General features: G+C 40.6%; 1 protein-coding gene across 5 annotated transcripts in view; it reads right to left on the bottom strand.

The window, feature by feature from the left end:
• Window positions 1-22,600, bottom strand: part of FAT3 (FAT atypical cadherin 3) — a 668,217-nt gene that overhangs the window by 499,494 nt on the left and 146,123 nt on the right. For all 5 annotated transcript variants that reach the window (XM_078433002.2, XM_078433004.2, XM_078433003.2 and 2 more), the window contains exon 2: window positions 17,469-20,777. In XM_078433002.2, coding sequence (XP_078289128.2) covers window positions 17,469-20,760 — 3,292 coding nt within the window. In that variant the 5' untranslated portion in view covers window positions 20,761-20,777. The remainder of the gene's footprint in view (window positions 1-17,468; window positions 20,778-22,600) is intronic.

The following is a 22,600-nucleotide window of genomic DNA, read 5'->3' as shown; positions in this document are numbered from 1 at the left end:
CTCAGCACACCCTGCCAGGAGCCACAGGGAGATGGTTTGTGTTCGTTCATGTTTTTAATGGCTCCCTAATAATTTATAACGACAATGCTACTGTTTCTCATTTCAGTGTCTAATGTTTTAATGTTGGGTTTATTTATCTTACCCAAAACAACATAATAATTGCAGAGCAGAAAAACCACTTTGGGAAAAGGAGTGTTTGCACATGCTAATGATTTAATTTAAATAGTTCTGTGAATAAAAACTGAGGATGTGTGATTAAAAAAAAAAGTGTGCTTTCATCTTTGTTTCAAATGTTATATATGATGTTTTTAGGTCAGTAAACAATAGAATGTAAAATATTAAGCTGTAAAATACCATAAAGGACAATCATCTAAAAACCTCTCATGTATAAGGTGCACAAATAGTCAACTTTGACATCGGCCATTCTAGTAAGAGGTGGTGTTTCTCAGAGCCAAGCCAGTAATCATACCTCCCAGTAATAAATATGGTTAATGATGACAACCGAAGGCATTAAAAACATCTTCTGAACCATCAACAGTGAACAGTACTCCTGTTTACAAGTTCTGAGTTCAAAGCTCCCTGACCAGCCGTGGACCATGGAAAAGCCATGTATCTCAGTAAGTCTCACCTTCCTCAACTGTCAACGCAGGGCACTGGGCTAACCATTCTCTAAAGAATCATCAAAGAGTTTTTAAAAATCCAGTTCAAGGCCAAGGTGATCCTCACCTTCAACAACTAAGGGAAACACAGCTCTCCAAGTTCTACCAGCCCTACAGTGAAGACATGCAAGAGAAAATCTCCAGGGAAACATTCCATGTGATATTTCAGAGAGATGAACATGTTTGTGATCTCATAGAAGGAGGACTGTCAATTGGAGGATCAGACAACAAACTGATGGATAGACTCTATGCAACATTATAGTTTGTCTCCTGTGTAGATTCTTCAGAGTGAACTTGACATTTGAGATCTAATGCAATCATGCAAGAAGCCCATGATTCACGGATTTCCTAACCACGTGTATCCAGACCTGACCCCCAAACCCATCTCTTCCCGCTTACTGAAAACCTTTCATAATGTCCCTGGAACTCAAGGTGTTTATGGAAACATTAGACAAGTTTTTTGAAAATGTCCATGACCTGGATTTAATTTTCCACGTAAACGAGGTTCACAGTATTCTTGCAGAAATGGTGACTGGGGGTAATGGCACTGGAAACCAACATGAAGAAGATGGTTACACAAGTTGATGCACAAAATTAACTGGAGAAATCTGAGGTAACAGTTTCCACTGGCCTATTTTGTATTAGTCAACATTTTTCTCAGGCTGGCTTAACGGGAGCTACAGTCTGTGCTGTAAAGAACATGAATCTTCCTGGGGCACCTGGGTGGCTCAGTCGGTTAAGAGTCCAACTCTTGATTTCAGCTCAGGTCATGATCTCACGGTCATGAGTTCGACCCCCAAAGTCGGGCTCCGTGCTGACAGTGTGGAGTCTGCTTGGGATCCTCTCTTTTCCTCTCTCACTGCCCCTCTCCCGCTCTCTCACTCTCTCTCAAAAATAAATAAACTTTAAAAAAAAAGAATATGAATCTTCCTGAGATCCCGAGAATTATGAACATTCGTGGTCTCATTACAAAAGTGTCAAACCTAGTCCTTTCAAATAAAAAATTGAAAAGGCTCCTCCCAGGTAAAATCCAGGGGGAAAGTCATCCAAGCATACCATGCAGTTGTTTACCAAAAACAGAGGAGGAGAATCATAGCTTTTACCCTTGGATTTAAGTCAAGGTATCATATAGGAGATGTATAATCAGTATGGAAGTTCAATGTCGCTTTTCTTGCTCAGTGATTTTAAAGAAATTAAGTAGTTTCAGTGTCATATTTATCTTTCTTTGATAAATTACATTCATGTGCCCACCTAAGGCATGCCTCCATGTATCAGCTATTACAGTATTTCAAAAAGTATTTGTCACATTTCTTTAAACTATGTACAATCCAAAATGTTGGTGTTTTGTGTGGATCCCAAGTGCAGCATTCCACAATTCTTTCTTATTTGTCACAACTGTTAAAGAATCAAGTATGTGTTTCATGAAAAGATTGTCCTTTTCCTCTTAGTTTAAATAAACTCCAAGGTAACTGGACTTCTAAAAAAGAATCCGGTTCAATTATAATCTTAGCAGAAAGCAAACTAAATTACTGTAATTCCTTGACAGTCAGTAATTTACATAGAGTACGTGTATGTGTATATATTTTTAAATAGGACAACACACTTGCACTTTTCTTACCCTCCTGATGAAGATGGAAGTCTCCGTGCTTCGGCAGCTGGGACATCACACCTGACACACCAGAAGTTCATTCCAATAGGTTTAAAGACAATACAGCTGACAATAACAAAAGTATAATTGCTACAAAACAGTACTCAGAAAAATGGGACTCCAGAAGGAAGACAGGAAATAAGCGTAATTAACAAGAGAGGGGGGAGTGAAAAACTTGTTTCTCTTATGGGGCAGACGAGCTGGAGTGAAAGGGAATTTGAGACAGCGTCATTGACGTTAAGACTTTTGACTAACTGGAAAATACTTTTAAACAGGATACTTCTGTGTTTCAATAATCTGCATTTATAATAATTCTGGCTTTGATATTGTATTCTTCTACAGGTAGTTCACAATAGTTTTTTTGTTAATCACTAAGAGTACTTGGCTGAGTGTGTCTGAAGCAATCAACCAAGTTTGCTCACCATTTTTGTTGTCTTCCCCCAAGTTGAAATAACCAGCTTACAAATATAAAATTCCTTCAGGACGTGATCCAGAGGTCATCTCCTTGGTGATGCATTCTTTGGAATCCACTACCACCTGTATACTTTCTTTCTCCCTTACTTTCATTATTTTTCTGCTTAGCACTTAAACCCATGTAACATATTACACATTATACTTATCTTGACTATGATCTACTTCCCCATTAGAATGTTTCAAGGAAAAGGATTTTGTCCATTTGGCTCACTGGTCTAACTCAGTGCCTTGAACACTGCCTGGCATATAGTTGGTGCTCAACATATATAACATACATAAAACCTTGGTGTGTGAATATAATTCATTCTGGAAACAGGCTTGGCTTGTAATTCAAAGCACTTGTATATCAAAGCGAATTTCAAGAACGATTGGCTCAGTTGTGGTGACGTGATGTTCGGCATCATGTACTACTGACATTGCAAGGCATCGCTCATTTATCAAATTAAAATTTATTAGAAATGTTTGCCTGCCTTATGGAACACTCACAGTACAAGTTACCCACAATCCAAGATTTTACTGTACATGATATGTCATAACATATGACATCATATATTGTAATATCAAATATATACCATAAATTATGTAGAATATATATACTACTATGATATGTTATGTTATTTCGCATGATGTACTTTATATTATTATAGTATATCATGTATTTATTATGCTGAAAACACTTTAGTCTATATTACATGTTCATTATATTATATGTTATACAATATACAATGTATTATATGTATATACATTATATTATATATGTATATACCTTATATGTTATATAATATACAATGTATTATATATATATATATATATATATATATATATATATATACACACACACATATATACAATGTACAACATATATCACAATAAATGATTGGATATTGCAGATATTCCCTTTAAGCTCCTAGCAACGAAGGCCCGTGAGAAAATGGGATGCACTGAGCGGGGTGAAGGTGGCATTTTTCTAGGAGGGCCCAGACATGCAGACCACAGGAGCAGTGTCAGGACAAGCACAAGGGCTGTGGAGTCAGACAACATGAGCTGAAGTTTTGGCTCTGTTACTTCCTAGCTCTGTGCAATCGGGCAAGTTATTCAACCTCTCTAAACTTCAGTTCCCATATCCATAAATCTGCGATAGTAAGAGCACCTGCCTCATAAGTTTAATGTGAGGATTGAGTGAGCTCAAGTATGTGAGACAGCCTGCAGAGTATCTATCTAGCAGAAAGACTCTCCGTAAGGACTCGATGATGGTGGCGATGCTGATGAGGAGGATAAAGAAGGTGATCATTACACTGTGACGAGGAATGAAGAAAGGACAGTCAGTTCAGCAGACAAAACTCAGAAATCTCCCACATCTGGTTCCCTCTCTGCCTCCCTCTGCACTTCCAGCCCATGAATTCATGCAGGCACATTTGATAGAATAGCACTCAGCTGTCACATGCTCACAAGAAAGGAGAGATACTAAAAAGATGTTTTGCCCACATCAATCGAAGAGTACAAAGTGCTGGCACTTTTCTCTTGTAGATCTAAGCACGCCAGGGTCCAGAAAAACGGGAATCGTAATGCCTTGACAAATCAGAGCCTTTGGGACATGTATCCTTCCATGCAGTTGCATGTTCTAAGAGCATGTGCCCAGGTAGCCATCACAATCTCATGGGTTGAGTTTTGTTCTGCTTACGTGTTGTTTTGATGAAAACTTCCAAACGCACTGAACTTCGCTGCCTGAGCCCAATTTGCATGGTGCCGAGATTCACTCAGCTCGGGTGGTGATTCTCTACCACCCTCCAGGCCCCCACTTGTTCCCTAGCCTCCTGACAGGAACTCCCACTACTACAGCAGAGAAATGAGCTCCCCCAAGGCACTGACTGGTAAGGGAGACCTGCCAACAAACACAGCTCCCCAACTGCCCAGGCACACCAAGCACAACCCAGAAGAGCTGAGGACTTAATGCCCAGGGTGGTGAAGCTGATCCGTAAGAGGTCAAAAATGGGAAAGAGATAACAGAAGAACCGCTTGTCCTCCCCTCCGAGCCCAGGCCGAGCGGTCCAAGATGCAAAAGTTCTACGTGGCCTCCCTGGACACACACGGGGAGACTGAGAAACGTGCTGGATGTTGTTGGGAAGCTGTAACCAATTTAATAATGTATCAATTTGTATTTGGTGTCCCTTCCTTCAGACCTGGCTTCCTTTTCCACAATCACCCGTGTTCCCTTGGGATTACACCCTTAATAAAACATTAGCTTCCACTGTAACTTTCGCCCCAGGGTCTGTTTTCTAGGGAACCAGGGCCTCTACAATGACTGGGGCTATTCAGTAATGATCAACTATTACACCGCATAGTAATGAAGCGAAGGGCCCCCTCTGGGTTTCAGCCCTTAAGGAGACACTTAGGGCTGTTTATCCAGAGAGTGTCTGAAGTGTAGTGATTAAGAGCTCAGACTCTGGTACTGGCCTGCCTCATTTAAATCCCAGCTCTACCAGGGCTGGGAAAACTCAGACAGTCATTTAAAATCAAGCTTTTGATTCCTCATCTGTAAGATGTGGATAGCGAGAGTACCCACCTCATGGAATCCTTGTGAAAAGTAAATGAGTTAACACTTATTTAATGGCTAGCATATAACAAACACACAATAGGGGCTAGCTACTTATTTCTCTTGTTGTCTGATTACCAGGGTTACTTCTCACTGTTATTATTAAGCCTTTCTACAGCAATATCCCCCTTGCAATTTCTAAAATACAGTAGGATAGATATCAGGAAGTCTAGCTTATTAGAATTATGTGCAAAGTAAAAGTAAATAAGGTCTGGGCAAAAAACAGGAGTTCAGGTATGTCAGTGCAAATTATTATTCAATAGGCTATTTACAAGGTCCCCAACAGCAATTTTTTTTTTTTTTGCTTACATCCTAGTTCTTGAGTGTATCCTGCCAAATTCTGAAGTTCTCAATTAGCAAGGTATTATTATACGTTTTGCAGTCATGCTATATGAGTGTGGAATACAGAATTATGACTTAGCATTAGCACCCTTGAGTGCCTACACCATCCTACTTAAGAAACACAAGAATTTAGTCATTATAAATGGAATTCTCACTCACTCCAATTCTGATTATTTGCCCTCTAGGCTAAAACCACAGACAAATAAGACTATACCTACACTTTTAGCAACTACAACAATGTTTTATGAAGTTGTTGTCCAAAAACATATCACCGTGTTTTCATTTCCAATTTCATGGGTTTTGTTTTGTTTTTATTTGAGAGAGATACAGAGAAAAAGAGAATCTCAAATAGGCTCCATGCTTATCTATGCTCAGTATGGACTCTGACACGGGGCTCAGTCCTACAACCCTGGGATCATGACCTGAGTCAAAATCAAGAGTCAAGTGCTCACCCGACTGAGGCACCCAGGCAACCCTCCAAGCTCATTCAGTTTAACCATGTGGTAAACACTCCTTTAGAAATATCCTCAAGTGTTGAGAAAGAAATACATGAACACTGCCCAGATCTGGGGAGAGCTGTAGGATATGCATGAGGGCAAGGGTGGATTTTTAGGAGAAAACTTTTAACTTTGTGTTCCATTTCCATGAACTCATTCAGGATCTCAGGGCCTCATACTGCCTCAAGTCTGATATGATATCCCAAGTATGAATTCCTTATCAAAACTGACCTTAAGTCAATGTGTTTTTTAAATAATTGCAGGGCTTTATCAACGTTCTAGTCAATGAAATCAGAAGCATACTACCAAAGTCAGCAGCCCATGGGGATGAAAATTATCCACTTGTGAGATATGCTACCAATGTATACATTATAACAGTCATAAATTCGATGATCCATAATCAATTTTAATAATGAAGTGGACATTATGGCTCAGCAAAATCCCTCGTGATTTAGGGGAAACCTCCAAGTCATGCTTTTAGGGTATAGATAATGAGTCTAAATGAAAGAACTCCAACAGTTACTAGGACAGGTCTCAAAGGCCCCTTTCATTTGTTTCCGGATCCCGATGTATCTTACTATTTAATTCCCAAACGTGTCTTATGAAACAGAGTAGGCCCAAGGAACAATGCAATTGTTTCGCCAGCCAACTGTTCCAAAAAGGCAGTGAGCCCAAGACTCTAAACTTCTTGACCTTGCAGATTTCTTACTCTTCAAGGGCTGCTTTGGCTACAGAACTTCCAGAGCACTTCCTTGAGATACTGGGACACACCAGGGAGTCAGATCCACTCATATGCAACCTTGATCTTATATCCTTTGCGTGGTCTATCTACTGCCTCAATAATAGCCAAGAGGGATAAAGACCTTAAACCTGGCCCGGGTGTCACTGGCACCAATCTTCAAGTCAGGACTAGCCTTTGCAGCCTGGTCCAGCTCAGTCACTCCCTCCATTGACCTTGAAGATTTACTTCTTTCAGAAAAATGTTCATTTACGAGCATTGTTAGGCAGATGTCCATTTAACATGTAGCTATCTGAGGCAAACCTTAAGCCCCAGGGAGGACCCTAGCAATATTCACATGGTTATACATTTTTATTCATTTTTTGCAAAAGTAATATATTTTAACCACAACAATTTAAAATTTCTTTCTCTTTCCCCTCCAACTCCTCTATTACATTCTGCATCATCAAGGAGAGTGGCTGCAGGCATAAGAGAAAATGGAGTTAAACATACATTAGGTTTGCATTCAGTGGCATACATTTATGTGGTTCCCCATCAGTCCCAGCTATAGATAAATTGTCGCTAGCCGTCCAGTGCAGGAATGGCTTCCAAAAACACTCCTACCACCTACTGAACCAAGAGACCTGGCAGTCTAGCATGGACATGAAGGACTAGAACTTGCATCACTATATGAACACATCTTGTGGTGGACAGAATTGGGACTACAATTCTGGTGGGGGGAGGAGAAGCCAAGCTCAAATGTATGGAGCCAGAGCTAGCTTGTGGAAAATTCCCCAGTCATTAGATATGTATGCTTGTAACTGGAATATTTGGTTCTTGCCTACAGAGTCATAATGAGAATTCTCTCCTGAAATGCAGCACACAAATTATAAACACACCATGATCTTTTTCTTTTGTTGATTAGATTCCCAGAAATGGAAATTACTGGACTCTTTGTTTACCGAGCACAGAAATGTAGCAGTATTAACAGCAAATGTGTCTGTTATAGCTCATACGAAAAAGAAACTCGATCGAGATTTTTTTTTTCAAATTTGACACCAATGTAGAAAATTTACATAGCATTAACAGTAACAAGTCATGACCACAGAGTAACATGTCTAAACTCTCAACAAGAAAAAACAAATTTCAATCAACTAGCACTGGAGGAAAACTAAATAATCTTTCTTCACTTTCTATAGAAACAATTACAGAATTGTTAGCTCATGAAGAGGCAATCAAGCCAAACATGCAACCAAAAAATGTAGGGGAAAGGAAGTATTAGAGAGGTATGTCAGGAGTTTAATCAACAAAATATAATATTATTTTTCCGAGTTTTGTGACATTTGTGGTATTTGTTGAGTTTTAAACTTAAGAGCTGATGTGACTTCTTTCCTCGGTTCAAACAAATGCAGTAATTTTTTTTTTAATTTTTTTTTAACGTTTATTTATTTTTGAGACAGAGAGAGACAGAGCATGAACGGGGGAGGGTCAGAGAGAGGGAGACACAGAATCTGAAACAGGCTCCAGGCTCTGAGCTGTCAGCACAGAGTCCGACGCGGGGCTCGAACTCACGGACCGCGAGATCATGACCTGAGCCGAAGTCGGCCGCTTAACTGACTGAGCCACCCAGGCGCCCCCAAATGCAGTAATTTTATAGTCATGAATGTTTATACTTTTTCTCAAAGCAGGCAACCAACAAATGATACAAGGTAGGCACTTCAAGCCTTACAAAACCTGGATCCGTTTCTGGGGTCAGGCATTCCTTGACAATTAAGCCTTGCTTATATATCATCATCAACTCTCACTGTAATGCTCTGGTTATCTCTCATACTGTCTTGTCTCCAATTGGAATTTTTAAAAATCATCCCACAATGCCAAAGGGTGACGCTGAGGCCACAATAAACATGATGGATGGCTAACACAAGGCACTCACTTACTTTGTGTCACTTACGCATCACACGGTTTGCAATTACATGCTTTTCTGTCTGTACAGCTAGCCCTTGACTTAATCATCTCAGCATCCTTTTTTAGTGCAAAGCACCAGTATCCACAGGGAACCAGGGAACTACAAATGTAGGAATGAGGGAAAAAAAAAAAAAAAAACAGGTGGCAAGAAAAAAGGAAGAAGGGAAATGGGGAAAAGGCAGATTTTTAAGGAAGCAAGTGGAGAAAAAAAAAACTATAAAAGTTGTTTAAGCTGTATTTTATAGATATTGGGGGTAAACCACAAAGGCTTTATGTTTTTACCACAGTATCTTTGCGTGTGTGTTTGTACACCTCAATTTTTTAGCTTAATTGCTCCCACTTTTATTCACTCTGACTCAAGACATTTCATAACGGTACGCTATTTTAGCTCAGTATTATTCTCACCACCATACTGCTTTTTAAAAGCAACTAGAATATTAACTATGTTATGCAAATGAAAATGTGAATTTAATCACAAAGAGTGGCCCTAGAGGAGCCACTAAATCCTCCAACGTCCAAAGAGAAAATTGGAGACTCCTATTATATTCAGTAAGTCATATACCGGTGCCCAGAATTTAATATAAATTGAATTGAATCCTACACAGAACTCTTTGTAGATTCTGTCTGTTGATAAGACATGCTTTCAGAAAAACTGGCGAGCTAAAAATACAGACTACAGCCCATTTTCGTTTTCATTTCATTTTCCTTTCAATGAAACATTGTGAATGTAGTGGCATCACATAAATATTTATCAAACTCTATAATTCTTCCAAATGTAATGATAAATGAAAGTATCTTTCACGTGCATACAAAACACCTGCAAAAAACATTTTCAGAAGACTGATATGAAAGGCAAGCTATCTGAAATCAGAACCACTAATAGATGAAGTCATCGTTTGATAGTTTTCGTAACCTCTGCTTACCAGGCGTCTCAAGTTTTACTCTCTGTTAATTTAAGAAATAAAAATAAGGGGCACCTGGATGGCTTAGTTGCTTAAGCGTCCAACTTCGACTCAGGTCATGATATCATGGTTTGTGGGTTCGAGCCCCACATCGGGCTCTGTGCTGACAACTCAGAGCCTGGAGCCTGCTTTGGATTCTGTGTCCCTCTCTTGCTCTGCCCCTCCCCTACTCATGCTCTGTCTCTCTGTCTCACTCTCTCTCAAGAATAAATAAACATTTAAAAATTAAAAAAAAAAAAGAAATAAAAATAATTCAGCATCACTTGGCGCCGGGGACCCTGACATGAAGGGCCAGGTAAGCCACTGAAAACTTCCATTATTGATATAAAAGGAAGACCGATTTCAGAGAAAAGAACCACACAGATTTTCAGGTCGTTGGTTTGCCACACTATTTGTATTTCCTCTTCATCGTGGTCATTATTTTTATCATTTACTAGTTGCCCAGGAATAACAGCAGCTCAAACTTGATACGCAACACAGACATAATTACAGATTTGGACCAACAATCCTCCATTAAAACCTAAATTGCCTTCAGCCAACAGTTAAGAAAAGGTCAAGAAGAAGGCCCCTGCTGAAGAGTCATAAAAACATGCTGTTCATTATTTTCCAGAAGCTTCTAATCCTCTCTCCCACCTGGCTTATATGATAGCTACTAAGTTCATCTGAATGTTGCACAGTCTTCAGGGATCCTCCGGGAAACATTTTTTTTCTCTTAAATAATTATGATCAAAAGTCTAGAGCTGAGGTTAAAACTCCAGAGCCAAGAAAAGTTTCTGCTGTCACTGATTATAACTTCATTCCCCTCCTTTGCTTGCTCTGATCCCAAGGGGAAATTTTCAGGGCAAGCTTGGGCCAGAATTCAGGGAATCTCTTTAGATTTTGGTGGGTGGAGGTAAAAATATCGCCTTGAAAAAAGAATGAGGACGGAGAATGCCATTTGGTCTGGAATGATCAGGAATTGCACCAAAGTCAGCAAATAACATCCTTATTACTGCTCAGCTTGTCAAAGAGGAGTTAACATGCAAGTTTGGGGGAAAGAAGCTGGAAAGATTAATAGCCATCCAGAAGATGAAATAGGATTTCTGGCACCTCTGGATGTAAGCAAAAGGAAGCTTATATTTTATTACATTATGTAAGAGACATGCTACTATGGGAATTACCCACCCCTTTAAATATGTGGGCTAGGGCTAATGGTTTCTTCAGTGACAAAAAGCTCCTCATTTTTCACACAACACAGATTTTCTCCTTCCCAGTTTTCATTCACCCCCTGTGGACTATCTGATGATTAGAGACTGCAGATAAAAGAGTACTGGGCTCAGCACTGGTACTGGCAAACAACCCTTCAGTTGAACTAAGTAAACAAAAGCTACTCAGTTGTATTGCCCTATTACTGTATTGTATTATTCTTCCCGGGGCACCAGCTGAAATGTGTCCTTCTCACTGGAGAAGATCAAGGTACAGCATCACAACATTTGAGAGCCTGAAAGATCCTGGTAGCACACCATCCAGCCATATCCCTTCTTCCTCTGTCTGTTGGGAGATGGTCTTCAGCAAAGCAAAAACCGTCTGCTCATTGTAGACAATAGATGGAAAGCATAACTAGATGGGGACCCGAAGTCCTCTGGTTTCACTTTCTTTCCTCGCAAAATGAAAGCAGTGGGTAATTACTCTCTCTCTACCGTTTCTCCAGGCCTCCGGTGGAATGTGCCGACACACAGCACCGCAGAAACCGGGGTGGACGGGATTTGCTGGAAAACACCAGCCTCAGAAATATTTTTAAACATACAATCTGTTTTAGAAATCTTTACATAAAAAAATATTGCAGCAGTCAGGTCCTAACAGAGAACAGAAGGCACACACTCCAACAGGGTAATTGGGAAGCGTTTAGTAAACAGACTATTTACCAAGGTGTGGGCAGGGTTTAGGGGCAATGATGCGGTCTCTAGGGTCAGGAACAGCAGGGAGCTGTGTCTACCCCCAACAGAGATGCAGCCAGGCCACAGTAGCCGGGGTGGAAAGAATCAGAGGGATATATCCCCTGCCCTGACTCTCTTCTTCTCTATGTTCCCAGGGGCAGAACCAACAGATGTCAGGGAACAAAGAGCCCACTGGCCAAGGAACTGAGGCACCCGGACACAAAGCAGAAAGAAGGGTGGAAAATGGGTCTGGAGAGGTAAACGGGAGACAGCTAGTACAGACACAGAAGGCAATTACAAAGTTATGTTTACTTACTGCTGGAATAAATGATAATTAACTTTACAGTGTTCGAGAAGTGTGAGAAGCCTCTTTTGGGTGTCCGATTGAATCCAACCACGCATTAGGTTTCCTAAGCCTCAGCCGATTCTACGCAAACATTTGGAATAAAGAGAGCATTCTATGCTCACATACGTTGGAGAAATGCTGGCTGGAGTTTCAAATTAAAGAAAGGTAAATATAGATGCACATGTGTTGTGCATGTGAGTCCCTCTCCTAAGACACCAGATGTATGAAAATAAGGAAACAACCGTGCCTACCTCGTGGCATGGCTGAACGAGACAGGAGTATCATAAAGCATTCTGCACAGAAGTTGGCACATAGATGGTGCTCAGTAAATATCAACCACTGCGGCCATGGCCACCAGCATCACCACCTGCAGCTGCATTCTGACCTCTCAGACGGCCTGGGAAACTTCCCACCACAGAAGACCGAAGTCTTACACTTGTAGCTCTGTGTCACTAGGTGCCTGTCCCTGTCCTTACACATAAGTAAGCACATGATTAATGTTAGATTATGAGACAGTGGTGAGAACTGCTGTATCTCATGCCAGGATGCAGGCTGCATTAGTATGTAGTAATTCTTCCCTCCTCTCCATCCCTCTGTAAAAGAAACATTCTGTGCCCCACCCCAGTGTCAAGCCTGGCCCCATGGCCTGCTTCGGCTAACAGAATGTGGGTCAGTTTTGAGCAGTGGCTTCAAGAGGCACCACAAGCTTCCAACAGCCCTCCTGAGCCCTGACCTCCACCCTGAGGAAAACAGCACATCCCAGACAATGTGGGTACTCCTTCACCCGGGTGCTGGCATCAGCAGGCATGTGGGGCAGGCTAGAATTCAATCCACAGTTGCTACTTCAACTGTTCTGTCAGACTTGGGAGCAAGGAGAAGAGCTGTCTGTTTCCAGAAACCATTAGATTCTGTGGTTGTTTGTTACACAGAAATAATACAAAAAAAACCTAATACGCATGCTTAACAAAGTTACTCTAGCATGCTAATGTGGCAAAGAGAGGAGCTCACAAGAGATTTAGAGTCTGCCAGTCCCAGCTCTGACAAACTCCTAGATATGTCACCCTGACTGAATGAGTCTCATGAACCCCCACCTTGCTGGATTCCTGTGACAATTAGAAACAGCACCCACAAAGCCCCTAGCATGATGCCGGCACATAATAGATACTTGGTAAATGAAAAAAATATATATAATGAGCAATAATGGACGGCAAAAATATCTCCCCAATCATCCATGACTAATGCGCTGAACTAGAAAGTGTTGATCCCAATTAAAATATTTCCTTAACCTCAGATAAATAAAACAATGAAATCATTGCTCTAGTTTGCAGCTTACAAAAGAATCTAATAGAAAAGCACAGTTGAAAAAAAATACAATGTGCTCTTTCTAAACCTTCTAAAACTTCTGAGTCGTCAAGAATATGAATTCCTGTTGTGTCAAAGAATAAGAATGCATTCTTTGTGAAGGAAAAATGATTAAATTGCATCTTCCAGACTAGTAATTTAAATTGTGATCAAATCCACTGTAGCTGGGGGCCTCCCAGTTAATCCATTTACTGTGAACATTATTAAACATTTATTAAATGCCTGTGCGTGGTAAAAAAATTTCAAAGGTATGGTTTTGTTCGCTGAGCACCAAAAAAAAAAAAAAAAAAAAAAAAAAAAAAGTCAAGAACATAAAACTACTAAATGGATCAACTAATCCCGGCATATGCAGTTTCACAAAACAGGAGCACAGCAATTACCGAAGCACAGAAATAGATTTTTGATCCATCGGGAAGGCATTCAGAAAACTATCACCACTAATGAATAATAGAAGATTTATTCAGATTGTAAAACTTGACTAGGAAGGAAATTTATCTAAAATATGAGCTCAATTTCCTGCCTTTCAAAAGAATACGGAAAAGGACTTTGCAGAAAAGATACAATCTGGGAGACAGTCTCTAAGGAGTCCAAGTAAATCCAGGGTAGGGTTTCCAAGGCACCCATAGAAGGAATGCTTGGAGGGCTTAAATGAAGATCCCCGGGCTACTACCCCACACCTACTGAATCAGAATCTTGGGGGAAAGGGCCCAGGAATCTGTATTTGTTACCAAATTCTCCAGCTGATTCATGTGTACTCCTAAGTTTGATAACCACTAGACAATGCAAGCCATTAAATAACCTTTGGCAGCTAACTTAAAGGTTCTTGAAAGACAAAAACCCAAACAAGTTTAGCCCACTCCATGCCAAAAGGACCAAAGGAAGACAATAGAGTCTGGACTTGAGACTCAGTAACAGCTGCAGGGCTAAACAGCCATTCATTCTGCCAGGAGTGCAGGCCGTGATTTTTAGCACTTGGAGGCAAAGAGCTGATGGAAGCTTCAACGGTAATGCAAACCCAACAGCACCATGGTGATGACTTCTCCTGTTGGACATACATTGGCCAAAATTCTCCTCAACCCCAGCATCCCCCTGGCACACGTCCTGGCAATCACTCCTCGTCAGTTTTCTGGGCTTGCATTTTAAAATAAACAGAAGGGGAGAGGGGAGAAAGTAAGATGGTTAAGGATATTATCACATGGAAATTCTGAAATTCATAAAAAATTTCAACACCCAGTCCCATAATGTATTTTTTTCTATAACAGAAAGAAAAACATAGTTATACTTTCTAAGAGAGGGGGAAATCCGTAAAGGGGGTAAAAAACTGCTACAATAGGGGCACCTTGGTGGCTCAGTCGGTTAAGTGTCCGACTTTGGCTCAGGTCATGATCTCACAGTTTGTGAGTTCAAGCCCCGCGTCAGGCTGTGTGCTGACAGCCTGGAGCCTGCTTCAGATTCTGTGTCTCTCTTGCTCTCTCTGCCCCTCCCCCGCTCATGCTCTGTCTCTGTCTCTGTCTCTCTCTCTCTCTCAAAAATAAACATTAAAAAAATTTTTTTAATAAATAAATACAAACTGCTGCAATAGTTTTAAAAATTAAAAATTCTCTGGGGAAGTAAATCAGAATGTGTAGGAATGCAAAGAAAGGAACACCGAGTTAGGACAGAGGAGACAAGTGGGTTCTAGGTCCATCTATATCCTACTAACGGGTCTGTGACCTCCCACAACTCATTTAGCTAGTCTTTCACCCAAAGGAGTTAATGTTTACCAGTGAGAGCATTTTAAGTAACAAAGCAATGTCAAAATATAAGTAGTGACATTATCATCCATGGCAAAATTTATTTTATACAATCCAGAATCTAACGGAACAAAGAGCAGTGCGTTGTTGTTTTTGTTTGTTTGTTTATTTTAAATAGAGGCAAAGGATACCAAACTCTTGGAGTCAAGAATTACAAGGGAAGCTATATCATCAGATGAAACAATACATGTATTTTCTGAAATCACACGCAAGATGAGAACAAAATAACATGGTACCAGTAGGGAAAATCTAGGCTACTCTCACCATATTGCTGCTGCTCTTCCCTGCATCAAGCTACACCAAGACGAAACTTCCAAATACAAACAACTCAACGTGGCTGATGTAGTCTTGTAGGGAGCAGCAGTTAATGATTCCACCTGATGCCTTCCTGTTTGACCTACCTTACACACATCCACCTGAGTCCCAACGATAAGCTTCTCTCACTGGAGAGCCACCAACAATGAGACTGAGAGTTTTGAAAAAGAAAGGGGGACTAAGGGCCAGTGCCATCAGTCAATGAACCCAGGGCTGTAAGGACTTTGAAAACAGTTTAACACTTATTACCTAATAGATTTTAGATCAACACCAAATTCAAGTGTACCTAGAAACATGAGGAAGTCCATACATGTCTTTAAATGGAAGACAGCATAGAATACTGCAGTTACTTAGAGCTGAGTTTGAAATGAGGCTCCAAATCATCTGTCTTCTCTGCGTATCAGTTCATGAATTGATGATTATTAGTTGTACCTCATGGGGCGGTTGGGAGAATTAAATAAGACCTTACTATAAAAGTCTTCATAAAATGTTGTGCCCACCTTCAGTATTCATGAAGTCACTGGTAGCAGTGCAAAGTATTACTAGAAAGTAGACGCTCGGTAAAGATACTGCCCTTCCCTTCTCATTTTGTATTTCAAAAATGAAAATACGTTCCAGTGGAATGAAAAGTGATATATAATAAAATAGAGTGTGTGGCTAAATCAGAACACAATTTTCTTGATATTTACCTTCATTATGGCTATGGAGACCAATTTTACAATTTACACTGGCCATAATTACAGTCCATGTATATAAAAATTACAGTTTAAATTTGTGATGGTACAGTTTTGCAACTTCTATCCAATATTTAATACAATTCCTCAAATTCTTTTTCTATCACTATAATAACACCTGTTTTAATCATCACTACCTGTTTTAATCACCATTATCCTTACTGGGAGCAAAGCACCCAGTGAGTGTTGCAGTGTGTTAATATATATTAATGTACCCCGAAAGCTGTGAAGTGCTAATATTACCATTTACACAAGAATAGAGAAGACACAACCCCTGTCATGAGATGACTACAATCTGAAGACCACTAGAAAATGCACAGTGCTAATCATGAAACACACACACATATGCACATGTCTGGGCACATGTACATTTAAAGATAAATAATGACAATAATAAGAACAGAAAATGTGTGTGTGTGTGTGTGTGTGTGTGTGTGTGTGTGAATATAATGGGTGGGGGACAATGAAAATATTGAGGTAAAGTTGCCCCATATTTTAAAATGTCTCCATACAACAATCAAGTCTTATAAATAAAATCTTAAAATCAATTTTTATCAGCAAAATCCACAACATGCCCCCTCTAGCCGATCACGAAAACACTGGCGGAAGCATACTGCCATATATTAATTGAGTATCCACAGTGTGAATGCCTGTCGTTCAAAGGCCAGATGTGCCTGTGAAACATGAAAGCAACTACTGCAATATCACTCCAGCAAAGCTTTACTAGAAAGGGAAAGACTGGTGTATAAGATCCATCTGAAAATCCATTTCACACTTCTAATTTAAAGCCAATTCAAATGTAATTTACTTTATCAGGGCCTTTAATTGAGTGAAGGTCAGAAGTGCAATCAACAGAGGTGAAAATTACTTACGCTTATCAAAAGATAAGCTGGTAATAGTGCAGAACAAGAGAAACAAAACACAGGGATTCCCATTGAAAACCATGGTTAGCACCACTGTATAAACATGTCTTCTCACAAACCGATGCATTCTGAGATAAAGCTTTTACTTGTGTCATCTCTGCACCGAATGCAACCTCATTTGTCGTTCTATTTCAGTGTGAGAATATTCCTTCTCTTCTCCAATGTTACATACAATTCGCGAGAGGTGAAACAATACTTGTGGCACAAAATATTAAACTTACCGCTCTCATCATCTATATTGAACCTTCCAAGACCACTGCCATCCCTGATGGAGTACTGGATCTCTCCATCCCTCCCAGAGTCCTCATCTTGGGCAGCCACCTGCAGTACGCTTGTTCCAATGCGTGAGTTTTCTTTTACAGATCCAACGACAGCAAAGTCTGGGAAGTAGGGAGTATGGAGGTTTTCGTTGACATCCACCACCTCCACCTCAACAAAGGAAACAGATGACAGAGAGACCGGTCGTCCTTTGTCTTTGGCCCGAACCGTGAGGTTGTAGAACTGCTGCTTTTCATAGTCCAGCTCTTTGCTCAAGCGAATGGCACCACTGGCTTTATCTATTTCAAATCTCCCATTATAGTCATTGACCAAAGAATAGCGCACTTGACCCCCTAGCCCAAGATCTGGATCATGGGTCTCCAGCCAAGCAATGACAGTGCCAACAGGGAGATCTTCAAGAACCTTCACACTATAGCTACTGGGAATGAAAGCCGGGGAACAGTCATTGACATCATCCAAAAAAACCTTAAGAGTGACAACCGAAAACAGCTGCTGGCCACTTTCTGCCTTGTCTCTAGCTTCTATTTTTAAGGAGTAGTTTGCTTTAGATTCCCGGTCCAATTGGTCGGCTACATAAATGATTCCAGTTGAGCTGTTGATAGCAAACTGCTGAGTATCTGTCAAGACTGAATAAGTCACTTCACCATTAGAACCCAAGTCTTTGTCTCTGGCTTCCACCTGAATAATCTCAGTACCAATACTTGAACTTTCAAGAATGTTAACTGAGTAGCTGTCCTGAAGAAAGACTGGGCTATTGTCATTAGCATCCTCCACATTGATGGTCAGCAACCTCCACGAAGATTTTTGTGGATTACCTAAATCGTAGATGGTGATATTAAGGAGATAGAGGTCTGTGTGTTCTCGGTCCATAGGCAGAAGGACTTTAAGTTGCCCAGTCTCCATATCGATATTAAAACAACTATCCGTATTCCCATCAGATATTGTGAATAGCACCTTTCCATTAAAGCCAGAGTCGGCATCATAGGCTTTGATCTTCAGGATGTTAGCACCAACGGGCAGATTCTCCTTCACAGCCACGTCAGAAGGAAATGACTTGTCAAAATGCGGCCCTTGCCTATTAACTGAATAAAAGTCGAGAAATCCATCTTCCAGATTCAGTTTCCCATTTGCTTTTGCCTTAATGAGTAGCTTCTCTGCCAGCTTCTGAGCCACACGAGTTTCTCGGCAACTGAAGCTCTTTGAAGACACCTTCCCATGCAGGACTGAAATATTAACAGACATGGGGTCCGCAAAATTCTCTCCATCGGTTGCTGTAATCCTGAGGGCAAAATTACCATTTTTGATGCCAGAATTCATCAGTGACTTTTTAAGCTGTAAAACACCAGAGTCTGGGTTTAAATAAAAGAAACCAAGTTCATTTCCGGAGATGATTTTGTACTTTACAAGTTCAAGTTCATCAATATCAATTGCTGAGACAGCTGTGATGTGACCCCCAACTGGAAAGTCATAGGAAATAACTCCCTGGCAAGCCACTTTTTCAAAAAGAGGGCTGTTGTCATTGACATTTCCTATTCGAATAGTCACATTGACTTCACTTTCATGGCGGTATGGCGAACCCCAGTCAGAGGCTCTTACGATGAACCTGTAAGTTTCTGGAGAGGATTCAAAATCCAATTCTTCAGTTGTGCTAATAACACCTGTAAACTGGTTAATGGCAAATGGTAACAGATTAAGACTGGCAATACTGTAGGTGATGTACCCATTTTCCCCTTTATCCTTATCAGAAGCTGAAACCATCAGAACGCTTGTGCCCACCGGAACACTTTCATTCACAAAAGCATCATACAGCGGCTGCTGAAATTCTGGGGTGTGGTCATTCGCATCTTCTATGCCGATGGTAACTTGTGCTTTTAAATCTCCTTCCTTGTTTGTCACGTCCAGTTTATAAACCTCCTTCTTAACAGTATTCAGTGGCTGTGCTGTGACAATCAGACCTGACCGAGGATTAATTTTGAAGTACTGTGCATCCTCACCAGGAGATAATTTGTATTCCACATCTAGCGGTTCGGGACTTAATTTTACTATAGCAACCACAACACCAGGAGGGGAAAATTCACTAATGCTCACATCATACATTTCTTTTTCAAATCTAACTGGGACACTGTCTCTTTGGGGGTTGGCAATGTGGACTATCCTTACTGCTGAAAATTTCTGAGGTGACCCCTTATCTTTTGCTTGAAGAGTGAGATTGTAGCCATAAGGAAAGCTCTCCCAGTCAACCTTCTTTCTCTCCTTAATCTTGTACTCATTCATCCACTTGCCTTCCTTAGCCAGGAAGAACTGATCTAAAGGATCCCCAGCGACAATGGAAACAGACTCAATCTCTCCATTGGCCCCTTCATCAAGGTCATCGACTGTCACCACAGCGTATGTCGGCTCTCTGTCCAGTGAGGAAGGAACGTGAGTGACCACGTGGATAGTTGGGGCGTGTTCATTTATACGTTCAATGTGAACATAAAGCTTCGCAGTACTGCTCACTCCGTTGTTTCCATAGAGCTTCATCCCCCGGTCCACAGCCAAAATTTCCAGGTCATACCTATTCTTTTCGTCATAATTTAACCGCCCACTTAAAGAGATGACGCCACTTGTGGGGTGAACTGAAAAGAGATCAACTTTGTTTTTAAAGTAGTAGTAGAATTCTCCATTGGAGCCGATATCGGCATCTGTTGCTGTCACCTGGGCAACGCTAGTCCTTAAAGGTGTGCTTTCTGCGATTGTAACAGAGTATGTTGTGGGTGAAAACAAAGGTCGCAGATCGTTCATATCTAAAACCTGTATGTTCACTTTGGTCCATGCTTCCAGATCCTCTCCTCTGACAGAACCTTTTACTATCAATAAATAATTGTCCTGAATTTCCCTATTCAATATGGCCGAATTGCCACCTTTAGTTCTTATTCTGAGGAAACAGAAGTCTGCAATGATGACTTCCTCTGCTTTGAAGAAGCCTTCCTCGTCTCCAGATACAATTCTGTATTTGACATCCCAGGACAGATCTATTAAGGTGATGCCCATTCTACCCTGGCTGTGGACGTAGGTCCTTGCTGCTGAGTTCTCATACACGGTAGCATTGTAAACGGAGTGTGTGAAGTGGAAGCCCAGGGGCCCAGTCCCCGGAAGCCCCTGGGAGACTGTGGCCAAAAGCTTGAGAAGCAGGAGAATGAGGCAAGAAGGAGGAGGCCGTGTACCCACACAGTATCCCATAGTTATATCCATCGTATCATACCTCCATCCTGGAATGGGGTGGGGGGGGGGGGAGAAAGAGAGAGAAAAGATAAATTAACCTACAGAAAAGTGGGAGAAGGTATAGGAATGCACCGTGAAGAAACAGTGCTTTTTAAAAACTTCATTATAATTTTTTTTTTTTTACCAAAACATCAATACAAGAAAAAGTTAGAAACCTCATCGTACTAGACGGCAAGAAATTCAGAGTCACTAGGGTTTAACCTGATGTTGTTTGGGTTTTTAAATCCCACTTTTACGCTGCTGCCGCAATTGTTCGTTGAGACAAGATTTCTTGCATTCCGAAGGTCAATTGAGAAATGTACTAGAAGCCTTAAAAAATGCATTTACCTGTCACTTAGAATTACCTGCTAGGCAATTATCCAGTGGAAATAGACAAGTGTACATTTAAAGTACAGTTTAGGGGAGCCCGGGTGGCTCCAACTCTTGGTTTCGGCTCAAGTCATGATCTCATGTTTCATGGGATTGAGCCCCATGTCACGTTCTGTGCTGACAGCATGGAGCCTGCTTGAGATTCTCTCTCTCCCTCTCTCTCTGCCCTTCCCCACTCGCACATGCTCTCTCTGTCTCCCTATCTCTCTCAAAATAAATAAACAATAAAAAAGTACAGTAAAGTTTAAAAGACAAAGGGATTGAAAAAACACTAACTGCTTATCAAATAGTTTCTAGTGCATTCATATAGTGAAATACTACACAGCTACTAAAAATAATTCTTTTTAAAATGTATATTTTCAAATATGGTAAGATATAATGCTAAGTGGAAAAAAATATAAAACAATACATGTGGGGGTATCTGGGCTTCTCAGTCAGTAAGTGTCTGACTCTTGATTTCGGCTCAGGTCACGATCTCGTGGTTTGAGTTAAAACCCCTTGTCAGGCTCTGTGCTGGCAGAGTGGGGCTTGCCTGGGATTCTCTCTCTCCCTCTCTCTCTGCCCCCCCGCCTTGCTCTCACTCTCTCTCTCTCTCTCTCAAAATAAATAAATAAAACATTTTAAAAATCAGTATGTGTGGTTATGATTCTATTATTACTTAAATATCTAAATGCACAATTTCAAATTTACATTTAAAAAGAACTTGAGACACGTGGGTGACTCAGCTAAGCATTCAACTCTTGATCTCAGCTCAGGTCATGATCCCAGGGTCGTGGGACTGAGCCCCGAATCGGGCTCCACACTAAGTGCAGAGTCTGCTTGGGATTCTCTCTCTCCCTCTCTCTGCCCTTCCCCTGCTCACGCTCTTTCTCTCTTTCAAAATAAACAAACTTTAAAGAAGTAAAAATAAAAAGGACTAACTGAGTTGTGGGAGCTAGGGGTTTTTGTATTTTCTAATATTTTTCCAATTAATGTTGGTCATCAATGGTTACACAATTACCTTTATAACTGAACTTTTAAAAGAATTCTTATAAGGCATTATCATCTTTTGTTGTGCTGACTTCAAAACTGATCAAGATTTATGCATAATCCAGTACCATGAGGCTGAATAAAGAAAGCAGAGATGACAATCCCTAAGGAGGTACATAATCTGAGTGATAGCCATGTGTGGACCATGCTACCCAGAACATAGGAGGTAAGAAAGATTCAGTGCCAGAAAAATCTAAATTATATGAGATTTATTTCTTAAAACTAATTTTAAAAATTGCTTCCAATTCATTTCAACAGTCACTATTAAATTTTCATAGTTGCCACAGCCCCATGACTACATAGATTAAGAAATAAAAACACTTTCCTATTTTAATCAATAAAATCTGTCCAGTATTTAAAACAGAGGGTGGATAAAAGGGCTAATTTAACAAGGAACAGCTAAGTCTATTGA

The sequence above is a fragment of the Panthera onca genome, chromosome D1 (assembly GCF_046562875.1).
Source record: "Panthera onca isolate mPanOnc1 chromosome D1, mPanOnc1 haplotype 2, whole genome shotgun sequence".
Lineage (NCBI taxonomy): Eukaryota > Metazoa > Chordata > Mammalia > Carnivora > Felidae > Panthera > Panthera onca.
This window is presented reverse-complemented; position numbering and strand designations above follow the sequence as displayed.